Genomic DNA, 21,062 nt, shown 5'->3' with positions numbered 1-21,062 from the left:
AGGACTCTTCAAAGTCTTCTGATACAGTGTCTTTTACTTAGTACTTTCACCAAAAGCCTGTGTTTTCTACTCCACTTTAGTCTTAGACAGGTGACCTAGAAATCACATTATACCCATATACTGGGAACCTTGATAGCATGCATCTACCCAGCCTCACACCAATTTTCCCAGAAAACCTCAGACGGCCCCCGCTCTTCAAGTTAACCATCCAACTAGACATTTGCAAATGTAAACTCTATGACAGACCAGAAACGATCATCCTAATTTAACCACAACCAGGAAAACTAATAAAACGGGAAGATGAGATAGGCAGATAGCATCCTTTTGGGGCAAGTATACTGAGAGGAAAAATGTAAGATATAAGATGTCCCCATAACTCAGTGGTTCCACATATGTATATTTTTCCCCTCTCAAATATTGAAAAGTCATCCCTCTTTCCAGTGTTCATGTGCTGTTGCCTCTGTTGGTGAAAGCATTCTTTTCTCCTAGAAAGTGCGTGACAGGGCAATTTTCTAAGAAATGACAAATGGCTGCCATGTTCACATCAGATGGATACCACATGAAGTGGAGTGCAGTCCCTTTGTTTCCTTGTTAGCATCACCTGGCTCCTCTATTTGGAGAGCTGTAATAAAAACAGCTTCTTTACTGTGCGTCCTGTTGGTTTATACCAACCATGTCAGGTCCATAAACCATGGTATATTAAAGTGTAATAGACTGTGTAAAGAATACTGGGAAGATATTCCAACCTCTATCCCTTTCCCTCATTCCACTCTTTACTACCTCCCAGATGGGTATCCATAAATATGACTTAATTATCTTTGGCATAAAACCCACACTTTCTTTGAAGAGTGACGTCCTTCTTCAGCCACTCTCAGTGCATGAATACCACCCTCTTGAGGATAAAACCTTGAATATTTTGGTACATTTAGGTGACAAGTGTTCATAGTCCGAATATTTTCTGGAAGTGTCATTTTTTTTCTAAAAACTCTACATTTTTCATAATCACTCTATTCGAACATTTTAGTCCAATACAGACAAAACTCAGGGTCAATGTTATTTGTATCTATGATCTGTCATTCTATATAACATATTGATCTAACATAGGATATACCAGGATGAAAGTCAGTACTCTCTCACTCTTTGATTCTCTTATACTCTCTTCTATCTTGTTGAAAACAGAAAATGAATATTATAAATAGCTGTGCCAGGAAATGGACTCTGATTCCCCATTGGGGAGATAATAAGGGACTGTGTTCCACTAGTGTGGGCCCCTTGCTTTCAGTTGATTCATCTGTCAGAGAGATGGAGTGCCTACCAGGTGTTAAAGTTGAGAGAAGTGGATTCTGAAATTCCATTGTGAGATAGATTTTGGTTCCTGCCCTGAAACACTGAGTCTACTAGGAAAAGCAGACTGCCAGCAAATGGTGTCAGTACTGTGCCCCACATATGTGAACACAGTGTTGTTGGGCTGCACAGAAAGAACAGGTCACCAGTTGATAAAGGACCCCGTGGAGGTCTTCATGAAAGGAGTAACTTTAAAGCTCAGTTTTTGAAGGAAGACAAGACATTAACAGTGGGGTTGTTTGGGAAGGAGAAGGCAGGGAGGAGGAGGGATTCAAAGCAGGAGAAACAGTGTTCCTAAAGCTAAAGGTACAAGAAAACAGGTTGAGTGGCAAGAACAGCACAGAGTCGTACGAGACAGGAGGATGGGGCACATAGTGGGAAGTAGCAGGAGCCAGGTTGCGAAGGGCTTACTATGCAGTGTGAGTGTACTTCACCCTGTACAGAGAAGAAGCTCATGAACACATAAGCACAGGAATGGCATGATCCAGTTTGCCTTTTAAGTTGGTAACTTGGGTGCAGTGCAGAGACCTGGGTTTCCTGTGCAATGCAAGGAACCCGTTGTAGATCATAGATGCTAGAGGTTAAAGAAGGAATCTTTGCTCTCAGAAAATTACCTTGATAAGTAGACCCCTTGCATCATTATCTTTCATTTAGTATATGAGAAGTGATTCAGTTTAATCAGGTCAGAGATTGATAAGTCAGTTATCATTAAGTAGAAAAATCATAAGCCCCTCACACCTATCCCTTTGACTCCCAGGTATTTGCAAATTATACATCAGTTTCTGTCTTCTTTTTTTTTCCCCCCTGAGGATAAAAAAAAAAAAAAAGGACTGAAACAGCAAATTAAATGACTGACACAGGGAACACCCTCCTGTAGACAAGCCTTGCTTAGGCACCTTGATAAAGATGTCAGCTTTGTAAGTAAAATGGGAAAAATAGTGAGGTTCTGGGCAGAGCACACCTGATGTGACTTGAAAATGATCACAAGCAAAAATACCCTCTATTGAGAGTATTGTTGACCTCCGTAAGAAAGAAAGGAAAGTTTGCTTGAAATTTTGCAGTACTCTTTCCATAGGCAGACAGCTGGAATAATGACTACTGGCATTTGCTTCTCACCAGTCAGATAATAAATGGCTGCATTGTTGAGTGTCTCATGTGTGTTGATCCCTCATGTTCAGTACCTCCAAAGGTCACAACCACCTTGCAAGGGAGATCTTACCATTCCAGTTTTATGGGTAAGGCTCAGAGGAGTTAAGTGACTTCCCCAAGGTCTTTCGGTTAATATGTGACAGAGCACAGCCAACCTGGGCCCACCTGCTGCAGAGCCCAAGCTCTTTCCCCTATGCTCCAGCAGCATTTAACTTTGTCAAAACAGCCATCCCACTGGAAGCTTGAACCCCCAGTGGTCTCAACATGACATGGAGCCATCAGAGGTCTGGCTGCAGAGGTTCTGATTCAAGCAAGCCTTGTCCCCTTTTCATGTAGCCTTCATATGTAGGTGCAGGGAGGAGTTACCATCTTCATTTTACAGAGATGGAAGCTGAAACGTGTGACTTGTCCCAGACACTCAAGTGGCAGAGCTGGACTTTAACGATCCTGAGTTCTGCCTCACGCGGTTGGCCACAGCACTTAGGAAGTTTTGTTAATTGACATTTCCTGGACGTTGAGATAATAGTAAATAACTTCAGCCTGACATTCTTCTCTAAACCTGTGTTTGTATTCTAAATATCAAGTTTTATGCTTAGGAAACCTAGCCTCTTTCTTTTTAAGCAATGTTTATCCAATAAGTGCATTTGTCAAGTAAAATAATTTATTGAATATATAGGCACTCTTCCCATGTTTAAGGCTCAGCAGAAGACAAGCCAGATGAAGTTGCTTCTTTCCTGGAGCTTACATTCAGTTGTCTTATCATAAATGAATGAGACAATGAATAGTCTACCAGGTAGATAGAGGCTGGGCAGAAAAGGGGTAGTGTGCGGTGGCAGAGAGAGTTGGGCGAGGGGATGGGGATGTGCCACAAGGGGTGATCTTTTATTTAGTCAAGTCAGAGAGGGTGATACCTGAGCTGAGACCTGAATACTGTAAGGAAGCCAGTCAGGCAGAGACTGTAGGCAAGGTGTCCCAGAGAGGCGTGGCAAGTGCAGACACCCCCAGTGCGCATGCTCAGTGCACTCAAGCATCGACAAGCTGGCCAGCGAGTGTGGAAAGGAATGAACTTGGCAAAGAGGAGGTGGTGTCCCAGAGGAGCCAGGGAGCGGACCTGCAGGGCTGAATGGGACGTCATGAAGATATTAGAGGTTATGTCAAGGGTGACGACAAGCCTTTGAAAGGTTTTGAGCAGAGGAGTAACTTAATAAAATTTGCGTTTTAATATCAATGATGTTGATGATGACATACTAGTAATATCTGTCATGTCATTTGTTGATCATATTTTATGTGCTAAGCCTTCGATGTGTATCTTTACAACAGCTGTGTGAGGGTAGTCACTGGGGCTATTCTTTTTTTTTTTTTTTTTAATTTTTTTTTTTTCAACGTTTATTTATTTTTGGGACAGAGAGAGACAGAGCATGAACGGGGGAGGGGCAGAGAGAGAGGGAGACACAGAATCGGAAACAGGCTCCAGGCTCTGAGCCATCAGCCCAGAGCCCGACGCGGGGCTCGAACTCACGGACCGCGAGATCGTGACCTGGCTGAAGTCGGACGCTTAACCGACTGCGCCACCCAGGCTCCCCCTGGGGCTATTCTTATAGGACAGATGAGTTAATAACTATGCAGTTGGTCCTGAGTAACTTGACCACAGTGACACAGGTAGTACATAGCAGAGTTAGGCTTAATTAAATAGTGGCATTTTAAAATCCTTTAACACCTTTTACCTTGAAGTATCATGACATAGGCCCTAATAGATATGATGGATTTTCTTTCCTATTCACTTTATACCATTATAGTCTGTTTGTTCGTTTGTTTGTTTGTTTGTTTATATGAAATTTATTGTCAAATTGGTTTCCATACAACACCCAGTGCTCATCCCAACAGGTGCCTTCCTCAATGCCCATCATCCACTTTCCCCTCCCTCCCACACCATTGTAGTCTTCAATGAAAGGAACCTTAGGGCTTTTATGGATTACGACTTGCCTATTTTTCTAGACATTTTTAAGCTTGCTTGTTTGCTTATTTGTTTATTTATTTATTTATTTATTTATTTATTTATTTATTTATTTAGAAACAGAGTGTGCGTGGAGGAGGGGCAGAGAGAGAGGGAGAGAAAGAATCCCAAGCAGGCTCCATGCTATCAGCACAGAGCCCAATGTGGGGCCCGATCCCATGACCCTGGGATCATGACCTGAGCTGAAATCAAGAGTCAGATACTTAACCGATGGAGCCTCCCAGGCCCCCCTTCTAGACATTTTTAAAGTGAAAGAGTGCTATTATCGTGTATAACAGTGTTATTTTTCTGATTAGAGAGAAATCTATAAAAGCACTACCCAAAAATGAAGCCTCCTGAATAAATAGTTTCACAGAACACCATAAATTCCTAATCTCTAAATTCAGGGTTGTATCTCAGTATGATGGGTTTCCTTAGTAGTCTTAAGTAGTTTTTTCAAGACATTTAAAATCAGTATTCTGAGAAAGGAGACCGTAGGCTTCCACAGACTGCCAAAGGAGTCCCTGGGTATAGAGACAGTGCATGCAAAGGTTCCGGTGATTTTATCTGGACCTGAGCAGAAGTGCTGTAAATGGTACAGGGTTTCTGATGTTTGGGGAGGGGTGGGGAGAGTGCCAAATACATGGCAAAGCTCACAAAGAGGGCAGCTGTAGCTGGGGTGACTACATGTACCAATCTGGCCAGGATTGTTGCAATTTATGTTTTCATCAAGGTGTAATTATTAGTTATCACCTTCTTTCAGTCTCAGACGTGTCCTAGTGAGAATAGTAAGTTATATGGCCACCATTGGCTATAGTTGTTCTCAAGAAAGTGGGGGTGGGAGATATAGCCAATTGGGAGCTATCTCCAGGACATGTGGTTTGGGCCGCCAACCCCTGAATTCAGAATTATTTTGATAACGTGGTAATTAAAGTTAGAAGATTATGCAAAACATGGGATGCCTGGGTGGCTCAGTTGGCTGAGTGTCTGACTTTGGCTCAGGTCTCAGGTCATGATCTCACAGTTCATGAGTTTGAGCCCTGCATCCTGCTCTGTGCTGAGAGCTCAGAGCCTGGAGCCTGCTTCAGATTCTGTGTCTCTCTCTGCCCCTCCCCCTCTCATACTCTTTCTTTCGTCCTTCCTTCCTTCCTTCCTTCCTTCCTTCCTTCCTTCCTTCCTTCCTTTCTCTCTCCTCTCTCTCTCAAAAATAAATAACCATTAAAAAGAAAAGATTACACAAAAGATATGATGGAAGAAAGTGCTGTTTTAATAATAATTATTTCTTTCTTGCAGCCAAAAAAGAGCATAAAATGGAAGAAAGTCATTTGGAGAATGCGCAGAAAAGGTAAGTGGCTCTAACTTGGCCTTAGTCCTTTCTGTGGCTAACTGTTCCATTTTTTTTTTTAAGTTTACTTATTGATTTTGAGAGAACACAAGCAGGGGAGGGGCAAGGAGAGACAGAGAGAGAGAATCACAAGCAGGCTCCGCACTCAGCACAGAGCCCCAGGCGGGTTTCAAACTCATGAACAAAACTGTGAGATAATGACCTGTGTCGAGATCAAGAGTTGGACACTTAACCAACCGAGCCACCCAGGCACCCCTAGCTGTTCCTTTTTATCATTGTTATTATTAAGTGCATTCTTACTGCTGGGTGACCATCACTCATCTATCTCCAGAACTTAGTATCTCCATATGGAACTCTGTACCCATCAAACCATAACTGCGCAGTCTTCTCCCCCACCCCAGCTCCTGGCAACCGTTATTCTACTTCCTGTCTCTGAGACTTTGGCCACTCTAGATACCTCATATAAACGAAATCAATACAGTATTTTTCATTTTATGGCATGCTTATTTTACTTAGCATAATGTCTGACTGGCCGTTCTTTTGGCCCCATTTGTTGAGGCTATGCATCCATGAGCAATAAGATTCTGTCAGGAGCTGGAGGGAAAGCACTATGACAGGACTTGGGAATATTTCTCCTCAAAGAGCACAGAACCGTTCAGAAGTGATTGGTTGACATGTGTCATACACGTCATGACACTGTCTGCCTCTCCTTTATTTCTCTGCTCCTGAACCACTTTATGGAAGTTAGGAACAGTGTGATCCTTCATAGCATTACAACTAAACTAAACCAAACACCTAAGAGACTTATGTCTTTCCTCAGATCTGAGGCGATACTGGAAACAAGGGGCAAGTGGGGAGGAGGGACTGACCTGTATATATGAAAAGTACCCCAGAAATTGGAAGAGATCTCCAAGGTCTTCTGTTCAACCCCTTGCCCACTGCAGGCCTCTTCTTTGCGCTTCTCTCTCTTAATAGACAGCAGAATGGAACCATCCAGTTCACCCAATAAGCATTGGCTCTGGTTCTCGATCGGAGTTTTTGTCATTTGACCAGGTTAGTCAGCTTGGGTATGTCTCCCTCTTAAAAGGGTGAGTGGGAACATACTGAGGCATTCTCATATTCAGCAGAGAGAATTGGATACATTTTGCTGGTGCCAGTTCTAAAAGGACTAGAAAATTAAATGAGGGGTAGGGTTAGGAAACAGCCTATAAGAAAGACCAACTTTATAAATGTGTGAGGAGAGCAGTTCATTAAATGCAAATATACAGACTCTAGAAATGAACTATTTCCTCTTGTCTAGCCACAATTTTCAAGAGTTCTGAAATCCTACAGACGGTCTGTCTGCTCTGCTTTGACGAGCACCAACATCTTGTTCTACCTTCAATTGCCAGTAAAATTAAAATACAGATGGGGGAGCCTGGGTGACTCAGTCGGTTAAGCGTCTGACTTCGGCTCAGGTCATGATCTCATGGCTCATGAGTTCAAGCCCCACACTGGGCTCTGTGCTAACAACTCAGAGCCTGGAGCCTGCTTCAGATTCTGTGTCCCTCTCTCGCTCTGCCCACCCGCTTATGCTCTCTCTCTCTTGCACTGTCTCTCTCAAGAATAAATAAACAAAAAATTTAAAAAAAAATTAAACTACAGATGAAAGTGAAATTAAGGCAAATCCTAAATTTTTCTAAGTGCAGACATGTTCTTGAGTCACAGTTATCATCCAAGCATCATCATCTGTGAAAACCAGAATAATCGCATGATTATGTCTTTAGATTTTTGTGCCTCTTTTTTTTATTAAAGAATTGCTTTATTAATACAAAACAGACAAACTATTAAGTGCTAAGAAATTTAAATACCTAAGTCATCGCAAACTGGTGGCAATTAAATATCCAGGGTCGACAGAACGCTTGAGACTGCAACAGATTAGACTCCCATGGTTGAGAGGGCATCTTTAGAGGTGAAGGTGGGGCCCAGGTGTAACAGCTTTTCAAGTTCCCTCTCCTCATCAAGGATCATGAGAGGCACTCCATTCAAGAGGAGGTATGCAATCTGGTGCTCTTCAGGCAGGTCAAAACTCTCAAAATCTAAAGGATTGAAGGGAAAGAATTTTTCTATTTCAGGATAGGTGTCATCCAAGGCTGGAACAGTGTTTTTTGCTTTGACAGTCTTCTCAGTTACCTTTTTGGCAGAGAAGTTTGGCTGCTTCTGTTTGAGAGGTCCGTCGTTCTTTACTGAATTTTCCGTAGCTCTCTTGACAGTTCTCAAAGCCTTTCTGGTAGCTTTAGGTAAGGCTGCATGAGCATCAGACATTTTGCCTATACCTGGTGTTGAAACCTGAGATCTCCCATCTAAAGTTTTGACTGGAGGGGTGCCTGGGAGGCTCAGTCCGTTGAGTGTCCAACTTCGGCTCATGTCATGATCTCACGGTCTGAGTTCGAGCCCTCGTTGGGCTCTGTGCTGACAGCTCAGAGCCTGGAGCCTGCTTCGGATTCTGTCTCCCTCTCTCTCTGCCTCTCCCATGCTCATGCTCTCTCTCTCTCTCTCTCTCTCTCTCTCTCTCTCTCGCTCTCTCTCTCTCTCTCTGTCAAAAATAAATAAACATTAAAAAAAAATTTAAAGTTTTGCCTGGAGGCCTAGACTGCAGCTTCTGCCCATCCTTGGGAGCCACACAGGTGCCTGGGTCTCCATTTTCCTTATCAACAAAGATCAGGGTAGCCATTCTGGATCAGGACCTCTCAGTTCACTCACGTAAGAGCCAAAAGCCAGACTCTTCCAAGACTCAGCCTGCAGCGGTTCCCTAGATTTTTGTGCCTCTTGGTTGGCCTCTTCCCTGTATTAAGTCTTCCCTTCCTCTATGTGTAAAACGAATGTCTGTGTTACAGAAAACAGTCTGCATATTCAGAAGAGACTGTCAACAAGGGCACATTGGTGTCCGGCCAAACAGAAATTTGGTTTCCGGGGTGGATGTCAAATTTCTAATATTTCTTCAAGATTCTTGCTTGAAGGAAAAGGGGGCCCACCTTGGAGGGGCCGAAGCTGCTGCTGTGCATTAGCTATGCTGAGGGGAGTCATAAATTCTGGTTGTCAGCGTTTTCCGTGACTTTGTGGTGAAGGTAGCGTAGCTTTCATGTCATACATGAAATATGTTAGATCCCATCTTTAATGTAGAAACCACAGTTGTTTGGTCGCACTGTTTAAGGAGGTTGGTGGTCAGTGTTGCAATATTCATGTGAGATTTAGTAAATTCTTATGTCTTATCCTCAAGAGAAACAATTTACTCTGAGGCTAAGGAATATTTGCTTTTCCTAAGCAGTTTCTAAAGGCACGCATGGAAAACAATAAGTGGATGTGTTCCGCTCTGGCATCATAAAACAGTTCACTTTGCTATGGGCCCTTCGATAGAATCGTTGTCTGCACTCTAAAAATATTTAGTCGAATTAAAAAGATAGACCTCAGATAAGGGATCATAGCAGAGAGGAAAAGAGGGAACAGGGTGAGGTAAAAAAAGTTTTATAAAACATAACATATGATTAGAAATCAGTGTTCTAAAAATTGAAAGCTATTTTAGAGTTATCTGCTGACAGATAGAAATTTCAGAAAGCATGATTGCCCCTTTGTCCACTGGAGAAAATTCCACTAGTTGCTAAATAGAAACAGTTTTCGGGAGGACAGTGACCTAGACCTTATAACATAGTTGTAGGTTTATAAGCTAACCTTTAGCTTTCCCTTGAACAAATGGATAACACTGAAGTCCAGTAAGGTACTGCCTCAGAGCAACTTCATCTCTGTCAAAGTTGCAGAGTGCCAAAGCCAGGCCATCCCCTGGGACTTTGTTTGCTTTGGTTCCTCGGAAGAAGTTCACTTGCTTTCTTAGTTTCTGAAATACACAGCAGGGTGGAAATGCTGTAAGTCAGTCTTTCCTCTAGTTTTCATCCCCTTTGAGGGTTAGCAAACAAAGCCTCACAAATCCCCAGGGTGAGAGGCGGTGAGGGTACATGGTTAGCTCCAGTTTAGGATGGAAAAAGTGAGGCTCCCAAGACCATAACAGGCTTTTCTGAAGCTCTGTGATAACTCGACAGGCAACGCTGGCCCTCTCTGAAACTACACAAGTATTTGCAATATCTTGGTCTCACGATCTAGACTCCGGATAAAGCCAGGGGTGCTGGGGCGATCCATGAAGCACAAGGACTGGAGTTTCTGTACTCTTCACTATATCCTGCTGGAAGATAGGAAGAGAATTTGCTCCTCTGAAGACTTTCTCTTCTCTGTTAATGCACAAATAAATATGTTCCTGCATAGAAGGTGACCATAAGGAAGAGAAAAAAAAATGACAGTGTGCTCTCCTGGAGAGTAAATATCGGGGGCAACTGTGTCTAAAGTGGTAACAGGAGGGACGCCTGGGTGGCTCAGTCGGGTTAAGCGTCCGACTTCGGCTCAGGTCACGATCTCGCGGTTTGTTAGATCGAGCCCCGCATCAGGCTCTGTGCTGACAGCTCAGAGTAGAGCCTGTTTCAGATTCTGCGTCTCCTTCTCTCTCTCTGCCCCTCTCCCTCTCATGCTCTGTCTCTGTGTCTCAAAAGAATGAATAAACATTAAAAAAAACTTGTTTTAATAAATAAAGTGGTAACAGGAAAAAAAAAAGCTATTTTTATTTTTTAAATGCCTGTGTCAACGAACATGAACAACAGAAGGGTGAGTGGAAAAAGCATTTCATTGGGAATCAAGAGACCCAAGTGGTAGGCCCCACTCTGCCAATGAATAAAGTCGTTCAATCTTTCCAGGTCTCGGTTTTCTCATCTCTAGAATGAGAACATCGGACAAGTTGACCTATAAGTCCCTTCCAATTCTAAAGTCCCATGGCTCTATAAGAAACGCATGGCCTGTCCCTGTGGGTTATGTAACTCTCCACAGTCAATATAATTTTCATTTCGAATGAAATAAAAGCATATGCCATAGAGCATGCATTTGGTTTTATCAGTATTGTGACTGCCACAGAGTTAGGAGTCATGTCTGGTGTGAAAGCGGACATTGCTACTTTCTTGCCTTACTGGTTTTGCTCCAAAATATGTATGTTTGGAATTATAGGAGAGTCCCTTAAGAAATTACCACAGTTATTGCCTTTCTCCACTTATGCACTTCCAGTCTTTTAATAACTGGGAGCCAAAATTCCCTGGCCAGTAGTTTTAATTTGCATTAAAAACAGATTTATTCTTTACAGAAGCACAAAGAATTTATGGGACTCGGAGCCACAGCTCCAGCTTGGGTCTCACCTAATCATAGCCATGGAATCAATTAACAGTTCATCTGTGAAATGTGATAAAATCTTATGAGATACATATTGCCCAATAACTGAGAACGAGATGAAAGTATTCTCTGTAATAGTGACGGGGCTTCAGGGTTTTACAATTACCATTGAATAGAGCTCCATTAGAAGCTCAGTGTTCAGGATGGCCACAAAAAAAAAAAAAAAAAAAAAAAAAAAACCAACAACGCTGTGTCTGAACAGATGATAGAGCACTGAGTAGTAAACCTGGCCAGCCATTCCTGCTTTGATTAGTTTCCAACACCCTAGAAAAGGGGGCCATTTATTTAAGTGTTCTTGCTCATGGCAAATGAGCTTGTGAGGCTTTGGGTGGGTGGGGGCTGGGAGTGGGGGACCAAGTGCAGAGCTATAAATTGCTACAAAGCTAGCGCCTCCAAGAAGGGCTGCTTGGGAGGCCCCGGCTGTCTGCTGTGCAATGAGCCTCCATGGGGTAGGTCAGGAGATTCGTAGCGATACCTGAGAATCTACTTTGGAAAACCTGGATCCTTTTCTGACAGGATTAGAGATCATATTTTTAAGGTCAAAGATGGTTTTTCATCCAAACCCTGCTGTGCCTTCAGTTTTATCTCTTTTTATACATGGGTGGTTTGCATTCTTATATCCTATCAAGCTTTACTATGTAATCCTCTCAGAGATCATCTATTTTAAGTCTTATTTTACCCTTGACAAAACTGAGAGTCTGATGCTGAGTGATTGACCCAAGATTACGAAGCCAGAAGATGCCAGAGTAAGGATAGAATAGTCTCTTGATTTTCCATGCAACACTCAACAGATTATTCCCGGTGGGCTATCTAACCAGTGCTAATGCTGCAGAATCAATATGTCACCTTTATAATCCATATGATCATTAAACATAAAGCGAGGAGCTGGTAAATGATGTGGAATTGAGATGAAGACCCTGGAATTCTGCATCCTCATTTTCATACACAGAAGATGTAGCCAGGTGTATCAGGTTGGATTTCATGGAAAATCAGTTTGAACAAATAGACTTTCTGAGACTTGGGGTAAGCCACAGTCACTATGAGGCTGGGCTTCTGTCTTAGAGAATGAATATGTGGGAAATGCCCCCAGCGTCCTTGCCCTGATGGTTTTGACACTTTCTCATCCTCTGTTTCTGCCCCCTACCTGTTGCAGTTTTGAAACAACAGTAGGATACTTTGGGATGAAGCCAAAGTCCGGTGAGAAGGAGATCACACCCAACTACGTGTTTATGGTGTGGTATGAGTTCTGCAGTGACTTCAAAACCATTTGGAAGCGGGAGAGCAAAACCATATCTAAAGAAAGGTAAGGTTCTAATGGAGTCATCAATACCCCCCTCAGGAGTCTAGGAAACTGCGGCCTCAAACCTCCCCAAGTGTGCACATTTCACACACATCAGTATTTTCTTTCAGATCAAGATTGAGGAAAGATTGTTGCCTGGGGGCTCATGGGGGAAATCCCGGGGAGGCATGCTGTCCACACAAGCAGATATGCTCCCATGATCTGATAAGTTACACTTTCTTAACCCCTTCCAATTACTAGCTAGTAAATGAAAGGGGGGCTGTGCTAATTTGCAACAGATTGCTTCTCTGTGTATTTTCACGTTGGCCCAGGCTAAATGAGGCAGCCTTGCTGTCGCAGACAGTACAGACAAATAAAAGTGAATGCTTTTCCCATTAATATACTGAACTTGCATCAAAAGGAAATCTCTGAGACTCGGGCCACACTTAACACAGTGTCGAAGCCCCACTCTGGATTTACAGCGCCACTTCTGACTCCTCGTATCCTGCTGAGGACATCAAACTGCTTGCCGCTCAAACTCGTTGCAGCCTCCTGATTTTATTAGTGGGGGGTAGAAGAAAAGCCTCGCCTCTGAATATAGGGAGAAAGAGAGAGTGTGTGTTCGTTCTGCCTAGAAAGAGACTAAATTTGGCCCTGTTTATCAGGAGAAAAAAAAAAAAAAGCATTTCTGCTTGATCGCTGTTTTGATCAGGTTGCCACTGTTCTACAAAGGGTGTCATGCATTTAAACTTCAAAAAGGTCTTGCTTATACTACTGCAGAACAGATGTATGAGAGTGTCCTTCAAAGTGGAGTAGGAGACAGAAAACTTCTACAAATTAAGGGAAATGGTTTATGCAATTCTAGCATCCTTATCTCACTAAACATTGAGACCTGAAGTTCCATAATTTTTGTTTTTTACTTTGTAATCAAAGACAAGGCGTATGCATGATACACACACACACACACACACACACACACACACACTACACTAATAGTTTTCACCTTTAAAAGCTATTTTTAAAGGGATCAAGGTTTAGAGATTTTGACACAATCAAAAATATTTTCTCAAGGAATTTCTTCAAAAGCCTACTTTTTTCCTGAAAAAGTCAAAGACCTTTAAAAATGTTTATCAGCGTATGTCTCCACCATTACTTCTTTGAAAACACGGGAATTACAATGAATATATCCATTGTGTAGATAAACTGATGCAAAGCAATTGTTGTGACGTTCTTAAGAAAGTAGATAATGAATAATAATGTGGAGAAAAAGAACCCTAAAAATCTCGGCACCCAACTTCTTGCTCTCACCCGGCAGTTGCTTATTTAGCCTTTTCGGCTAATAAGCTGCTGTGGAACAAGTTTTGTTGTATGAGCTGAGCTCCTATCCTTCTAACAGGGCATCAGCTGGCCATCAGCTCTCCACACCCACACCTGAAAGCCAGACATTCCAGAGGTGGGTTCTGAATAGACACACTTTGCTTAAGATCCTTCCATCACAGATTTTAAGCGTAATCCTTAGTAAATTTGCCCTTATAGTTGGAGCCCTAAAAAAAAATGCCCCCCCAAAACCAGATAGGGTAATTAATTGCTTTTTATCTTAATAATCTTGGGTTGAGATATTGAACTATAGTCCAAATTAAGGAGACTTTCCCTATCATAGAAGTTAGAGCGAACTAATTGTGAGTCTGAAGGGGCAGTGGTCTCCAGCCATCCTTCAAAGTGTCCCTTTCTCCTAGCCACCAGCATTTCCAGCACGGCTTCCTGGGTGCAGCTGGTGAATTGCCTACTTCACACTCTGTAAACCAACCCCTTGAAAGGGTCATGACTTCACAGGACCCTTCTCAGGTCTCCTCATTTAGCAATTTCAGGGGTCTCTTCATTCCAGCCGAGCTTTTGTGAGATGGATCACCAAGGTTGCCAACCTCGAAAAACATCTCTGAAGCTAATGACAGCTCATAAAATATTTTTGGAAGCGGTTTGTTTACAGAAATCTATTTGTTAGGAAATGCTAGCGCATTATGTATATGACTGTTCATCCAGTTAAACCGATTAATATCCAGGGTTTCTTTGTGATGTGAGGATTTTTTTTTGATTGTCCTCTATCTGCTAAGCTGTTGGAATCACATATTCATTGGGCGAAAATAACCAAATTAACTTGAATTCCTCTATTATAATTACATGAGAAACAATATGATTGTTTTGACACCCATTGAATCATGCTCAATATTATTTTTTATTAGTCTTTGCCAAGAAGTCCCAACAACACTAAATGTCAGGATACAGTAATATAACATGAAAATGAAATTCAAAACCAAATGAAATCCTGATAGCTTGGAATTATTAGGAAAAAAAAAAAACTATAGTGTGGGATTCCATCAAAAGAAATTTTGCTTATTGCATTTTTTTTTAATGTTTATTTTTGAGAGAAAGAGTGTGAGCAGAGGAGGGCCAGGGAGAGAGGGAGACACAGAATCCGAAGCAAGTTCCAGGCTCTTGAGCTGTCCGCACAGAGCCTGATGTGGGGCTCAAACCCACGAACACAAAATCAAGACCTGAGCCGAAGATGGATGTTTAATCGACTGAGCCACCCAGGTGTCCTTTGCCTATTGGATTTTTAATTATATTTGAAGGCCAATTAAAATCCCAAAAATCATTAAGAAAAATAATGGGGAAGTAGGAGTATTTTCAAAGGTATAAATGTACTTCCAAATGAAGTGGAAGTGTTGAGAACTTCAGCTTATTGGTAGTCAATCTGTGGTGATAGAGTGTTTACTTCTTGTGCTGCTTAGCATGGTTTCCATCAATACACATGAGCTTGATGCAAGATTGAGATGGATACAGCTTCATAACAGGGTGACAACTGCCCCTCATAAAACCCAGAATAATCTCTAAACACACAAATGACAATATAAAAACATCCAATGTTTTTGTGCCTTGTGAATGAATGCTAAACCATAGCTTTAAGTTGGTGTCAGGACATAAGTCTGTGTTTGAGTAGAGGAGACATAGTATTTCACCAGCGATGTGATTTACCTGCAGATTAACTCTATCAGTAGAAAAGCAAGCTCCTATGTGATGGCATATTAATGTCACTAAATTGTCCTTCGCATTTAAGCCAATATTAGGCAAAAGAGCAACTTCTGTGTTTAGGCACAAATCCAGAATGCCTCACTCCCTAGACCTTTGGTCTGTGGCCCACCCGTCCTCATGCTGTCCCAAATACTGGATGGAACTTACCGCTGCAGTGGAAAGTACCAGGACCCTCTCTTACCCCTTCTGTTGATAGGCACTGCTCAGTAGTGCAAAAAAGACCTCTAGATAGAGACTTGAAAATCAACATTTTTATGCTGGTAATTTGCTATGTAATCTTGGGCCAGTCGCTTATTGCCTGGGGGCACACACAATGGTCACATGTGTTAGATACATGTATTGTATGAAGCAGGAATTAAATGTTCACTGTGATCTCTTCTAGCTAGAAATCTCTATAAATCCAGAAAATAGTTTTCTACTACTCTGAGAAACAGTGTGTTTCATTTCTGAGATAATACCTCCCACCTTTGCTCTTCAGCTCATTAGAGACTGTATTAGAAGACATTTCCAGCCAAGGTCTGGCTGTGAACTTGGGAGAGATTTGGGGGAGGAGGGGCAGGGTGCAGCAGGGAGAATTTTCATTGCCTTCTCGGTTGGTAAATGTCTTTAACCAACTTGCCTCCTGCCCGGAGTACTTCCCCTCAGTAGTAATATTGGTCTTAGAGACAACCTTTTTTAAGTGTGCACACAAAAATGTTTTCCTCTGCTCATGTGTACCTAACATTGCATTTAATGATTTATTAAAGTTCATCAAGATTTTTTACCCTCAGAGGCAGCTTTGTCTCATCTTACCTTTTCATGTACTTTTATATTTGTGCCTCTTGCTATCCAAACATGCAATGAATTTTTGGAACACACAATTCTTCCACCTATTAAATCAACAGATTATCCAAGCATATGCATAATTACAAGGAGGTAACCTAATTTTTTTTGCTTTTATTGACTATGCTTTACTCATTTTCTGCTTTTTTTTTTTCCATTTAATTATTCTGGTATATAGAACCCTTTCTTCTTTTTTTTAATCTTTTTATTTATTTTTGAGTCAGAGACAGAGCATGAGCAGGGGAGGGGCAGAGAGGGAGACACAGAATCCAAAGCAGGCCCCAGGCTCTGAGCTGTCAGCACAGAGCCTGACGCGGGGCTCAAACTCATGAGCTGTGAGATCATGACCTGAGCCAAAGTCGGACGCTTAACCGACTGAGCCACCCAGGAGCTCCATATAGGACCTCTTCTTAAGAAATGTTTCACTACTTAAGATATCCTAAGACTATTCCCCACACATGCCCACACATGCATACATAGAGGCTACAAACTACTACCACCCACAAAATAAGCTATGAATTTGCAAAAGGTAAAGAAGTCTCAGAGGATTCATGACTCCAGGAATATAAAATCTTGGCAAATAATTCACCCTGAGCCAAAGCAGACTTTAAAAGTGCCATTTAAAAAACAAAACAAAACAAAACCATAATCAGTAAGTAATGAGTGAATAAGGAGTTTGGTGAATTTTATGAAAAATGCAAATAAGAAATTTCATTACACATATAGCTATAATTTACACTATGGGGGAATGGATGGTTAGTTACGCTAAATACCAACAGAGTTTCTGTTTTAAGTATATTACTTGAAGCTATTGTTGCTAATTACACAATTGCCATACCTTTGACAGCAGAGAGTTCAGAGCTGTTGTGGGGTTATCCTGAAAGCTGTCCTCACAGCTGCCCCCTGCTCAGGTCACTTTAGGACCAGGAGTTAGAAACAGGGCATCACTCAGCCCACAAAGGAGCCATTGATCACAGTGTAGACATTGCAGAAATTCCTCTCTATGATAAAGTTATTCCTGGAAAAAAATTCCATAAGCTAAAATTTTTATTCATTGAATTCTGCTTTCTCACTGATATGCATTTTACAGTCATGTCATTACAGTGCCATGGTCATTACAGTGACTTCGAACAAATTAACTTTCTCTTCCCTAGTCCTCTGTTGTATGGTCAAATGATTTGTGTACACTTAACTGCTAAGAAGTTTCGTATTTTGAAGGACTCCTTTAATAATACAAATAATCACACCCTAGTTAATTAGCAAAACTTTGAATTTTTCTAAATCACATTTGAAGACAGTTCTGTACAAATAAACAGTGAGTGTCCCAAAGAGCTGACTTATGAACAGAATTATAATCATGAAGAATAAAGCCTGCTGATTTCCCAAGCAATAAATTTAAAACTACTTCTGCAGAATATCCCATGACTAAGGAGAGGAGATGGTAGACTTGAAAATGGTAACAAGTTCAGGATCACTGCTTTGAGAAAAACCTAGAACATCTCTTTTGACCCTTTGCCCTCTGGAAACTGTCATTCCATCACTTTCCTTTCCCCTCTAGCTTCTCACAAGAAGAGTTTATGTTCATTTTTGTCTTTTTTGTTGGCACACACTCCTTCCTGCATCAGTAAGGATAAAGCCTCAGCTGCCATAGCAAAGGCCAAAATAACTACTGCTTAAACAAGAAAAATTTATTTTACTTTTGCATAAAAATCTGTGAACGTGATCACTCGTCCTCCATCTCCTTCGATAGCTCCTCCTTTTCTTCTGTTGCCTAAGAGTGAACCTTTCCTGGGGCGCCTGGGTGGCTCAGTCGGTTGAGCGTCCGACTTCAGCTCAGGTCATGATCTCGCTGTTTGTGGGTTTGACCCCGTGTCGGGCTTTGTGCTGACTGCTCAGAGCCTGGAGCCTGCTTCCAATTCTGTGTCTCCCTCTCTCTCTGCCCCTCCCCTGCTCACACCCTGTCTCTCTCTCAAGAATAAAGATTAAAAAAAAAGTTTTTTAAAAAAAGAGTGAACCTTTCCCAAGGTCCACATGTCAGTGTTCCTCTTTTCTGCTGTATACCTCCTCCCTAGCTAGTCCCAACTATTTGCGTAGCTTCCCCTACCAACTCTTTCTCAAACCCCTCCCAAGTCTTCCTTCCCACAACCAAAGTCTTGGTTCCAAGTCTTAGACCCACATCTCCTACTGCACACTAAACATTACCACAGCATGCCCAACCTCCATCTGTCATTCAGTAAGACCCCATTGGAACGTACCCCATGTCACCTGAGACTATCCCTTCTCAGCTACCCAATCTGTCATCTGCATCAGTATCCTCTTCCTAGCAGCCAAAGGCAGGCTGAAGGCTGGAATCATCCTTAATTCCACAAGATTCATTTTCCTACCTATTGCTCACTTCTTGGTTTTACCTCCTCAATGGTTATTCTTCTTTATACCTTGTTTTCACAGTAGTACTGCTCTCTTCAGGACCTCAACTCTCACCTGGGTTATTGTAACATCCTTCTGTTCTGTCTACATATAGGTTTTCTATTTCCTCTCTAATGTCCCTTAATATTGTATCTAGTTCTCTTTCTAAAACAGAAGTTAGATTACATCTATTTCTTTAAATGTGTTCTGTGGTTTTCAGTTACGTCAAAGGGAAGAGAAGTGGCCGCGGATGGCATATATATTCATTAACTCATTGTGTCCTTACAACAGCCCTGGGAAAAAGGTGTATTGCTATTTCATACAGAAGCACAGAAGAGAGTAAATTAACTGCCAGCGTCACAGTGTCACTAGTAAGCAACAGAATGAGGATAAAACATAGAGGTCTTATTTGACACTAGAGCTCTTTCAAGTATTCCATATTCTCTACCGAATTAGAGCGTGGGCCTCCAACAACTTGCCCTTAACTCACTTTCCAACCTCATTTCCTCTAGCCTCATCTCACGTGTACCTACCACGATGACTCATTGTTTCTCACACCTGCACTCTTGCCTTGTGTTCTCATTAGGTAATTTCTTTACATTGTATTGTCCTGGGTTTCTTGCTGGTCAAAATGTAGTCATTTATTAAGGACTACCTCCAAAACCAGCTTCTCTAGAAATTTTCTGACATGTCCTTAAGTAGAAGAACTACCTCTTCCTCTGGTCTCTGACCACGTTTTGTTTTGTTTGTTTTGTTTTGAACATCCTTTAGGACTTAATTCATCCCAGCTTGTTATTTGAGTAGTTTATGTGTCTTTTCCCACTTCTAGGACATGAACCCATTCCTTGTATATATTCTGTGGTGCATTCTCCAGCACAGAGCCTAATAATTGTTTTTTGACATAGAAGGGACTTCACAGCATAGTGCAACATGATAGTTAGTGGACATTGAAGATCTGGTGTGACTTAAGAGTTTGGGGGAAGAAATGATCCCAAAGAAACGTGGAGGTCGGGAGGACTTTAGGAAGATACGTAGCTATAAACAGGACCACAACGAGCAGAAAACTGTAGACAGAATTCAGAAGCCAGTGGGAGAATATTGGAGATCAGCTGCTCCTAAATCTGATGGGTCTTTCAAATCACCTGGAGAGCTTCGTAAAAAAGTGAATAGATCTATTGCATCAGAGTCCCAGTGTGAGGGGTGGAGCCCAGGAATCTGCAGTTTTAGGAAGCTCCCCACAGAGAGGGCAGAGCAGGAGCACATTTTGTGGTTGCCTCAATTAATGCCTTGGCTTCACCCATCCCTTGCTTAAATATCTCAGGTGAGCTTTGGAAGTGGGAGAGAGAGGGTCTGTTCCCTTACTATGTTCTACATTCATTTTTACTATGTTCAGCCAAGTTTAGGAACAAGTTTAGGATCACCAAGTTTAGGTGATCATGAAGGTATATTCCAACCCTGATATCCCATGATTGTAGATAGGAAAGGGCTGGGTATTGACAGAACAGATGAAATTAAGCCGCTTAGGGAGGAAAGGGGTAAGGACATTCTGGGAATCACACGGCAAAGGCCTGGACTTGGGAGGTTCAGTGCCCATTTTGGAGCAATCACACAGCATGATTTCTGGGGCTAGCCCAAGTGCCATCTTTTCTGTGTTTCCTTTTCTTAGTACTCAGTCCACACGTCTCTCATGTATGTGCATTTTGCATTCCCATAATACAGATTTGTAGCATGTAATCAGCCTGATTTAAACACATACTTTTATTTTTTTATTTTTATTTTTTGTTTTTAATGAAACATTTTATTTTGCAACAATTGTTAGCTTACATTCAGGGTAAAAAGTAATATAGACCTATCCCATGTACTGCTTATCCAATTCCCTCTCAAAGATAACATCTTACCAAATTATGATCAAAGATCATAAGCAAGATGCTGACATTTATGCACCTAAGAACGATGTTCCTTTCTCTGCTGTTTCCATCACTAGGATCCCTCATATTACCCTCCATAGCCATGCCCAGTTCCTTCCCACCCTCACTATACGCTAGTCTGGCAACCACTAATCTTTTCTCCATTTCTAAATCTTATTTCAAAAATCATATAAATGGAATCATACAGGATGTAACCTTTTGATATTTCTATTTTCCCTCAGCATGATTCTCTGGGGATTCATCTAGATGGTTGTATATATCAATAGTTGATTCCTTTTATATTGCTGAGTTGTATTCCTCGATGTGGATATGCCACGGTTTTTTAACCATTCATCCACTAAAGGAAAACTGGGTTGTATCCAGGTTTTGACTATTATAAACAAAGCTGTTATAAACATTTGTGTATGG

At 41.7% G+C, this 21,062-nt stretch overlaps 2 protein-coding genes across 2 annotated transcripts in view; one reads left to right on the top strand and one right to left on the bottom strand.

Moving 5' to 3' along the window:
• FMN1 (formin 1) overlaps positions 1-21,062 on the top strand; it is a 431,558-nt gene that overhangs the window by 382,262 nt on the left and 28,234 nt on the right. Inside the window, exons 14-15 of the mRNA XM_043555725.1 lie at positions 5,780-5,831; positions 12,283-12,432. Coding sequence (XP_043411660.1) covers positions 5,780-5,831; positions 12,283-12,432 — 202 coding nt within the window. The remainder of the gene's footprint in view (positions 1-5,779; positions 5,832-12,282; positions 12,433-21,062) is intronic.
• On the bottom strand, positions 7,476-8,248 carry LOC122468829 (securin-like). Its single transcript, XM_043555726.1, has one exon. It carries the CDS (start codon positions 8,235-8,237, stop codon positions 7,749-7,751), a length of 489 nt encoding a protein of 162 aa, XP_043411661.1. The 5' UTR covers positions 8,238-8,248; the 3' UTR covers positions 7,476-7,748.

This window comes from Prionailurus bengalensis, chromosome B3 (genome assembly GCF_016509475.1).
Source record: "Prionailurus bengalensis isolate Pbe53 chromosome B3, Fcat_Pben_1.1_paternal_pri, whole genome shotgun sequence".
NCBI classification, from domain to species: domain Eukaryota; kingdom Metazoa; phylum Chordata; class Mammalia; order Carnivora; family Felidae; genus Prionailurus; species Prionailurus bengalensis.
The sequence above is the reverse complement of the archived record's forward strand: the minus strand, read 5'-3'. Positions and strand labels throughout refer to the sequence as shown.

Coding starts and splice junctions, on each gene's coding strand:
- LOC122468829 (XM_043555726.1), bottom strand. CDS start 8,237: ATGAGCCGAAGTTGGACACTCAACGGACTGAGCCTCCCAGGCACCCCT.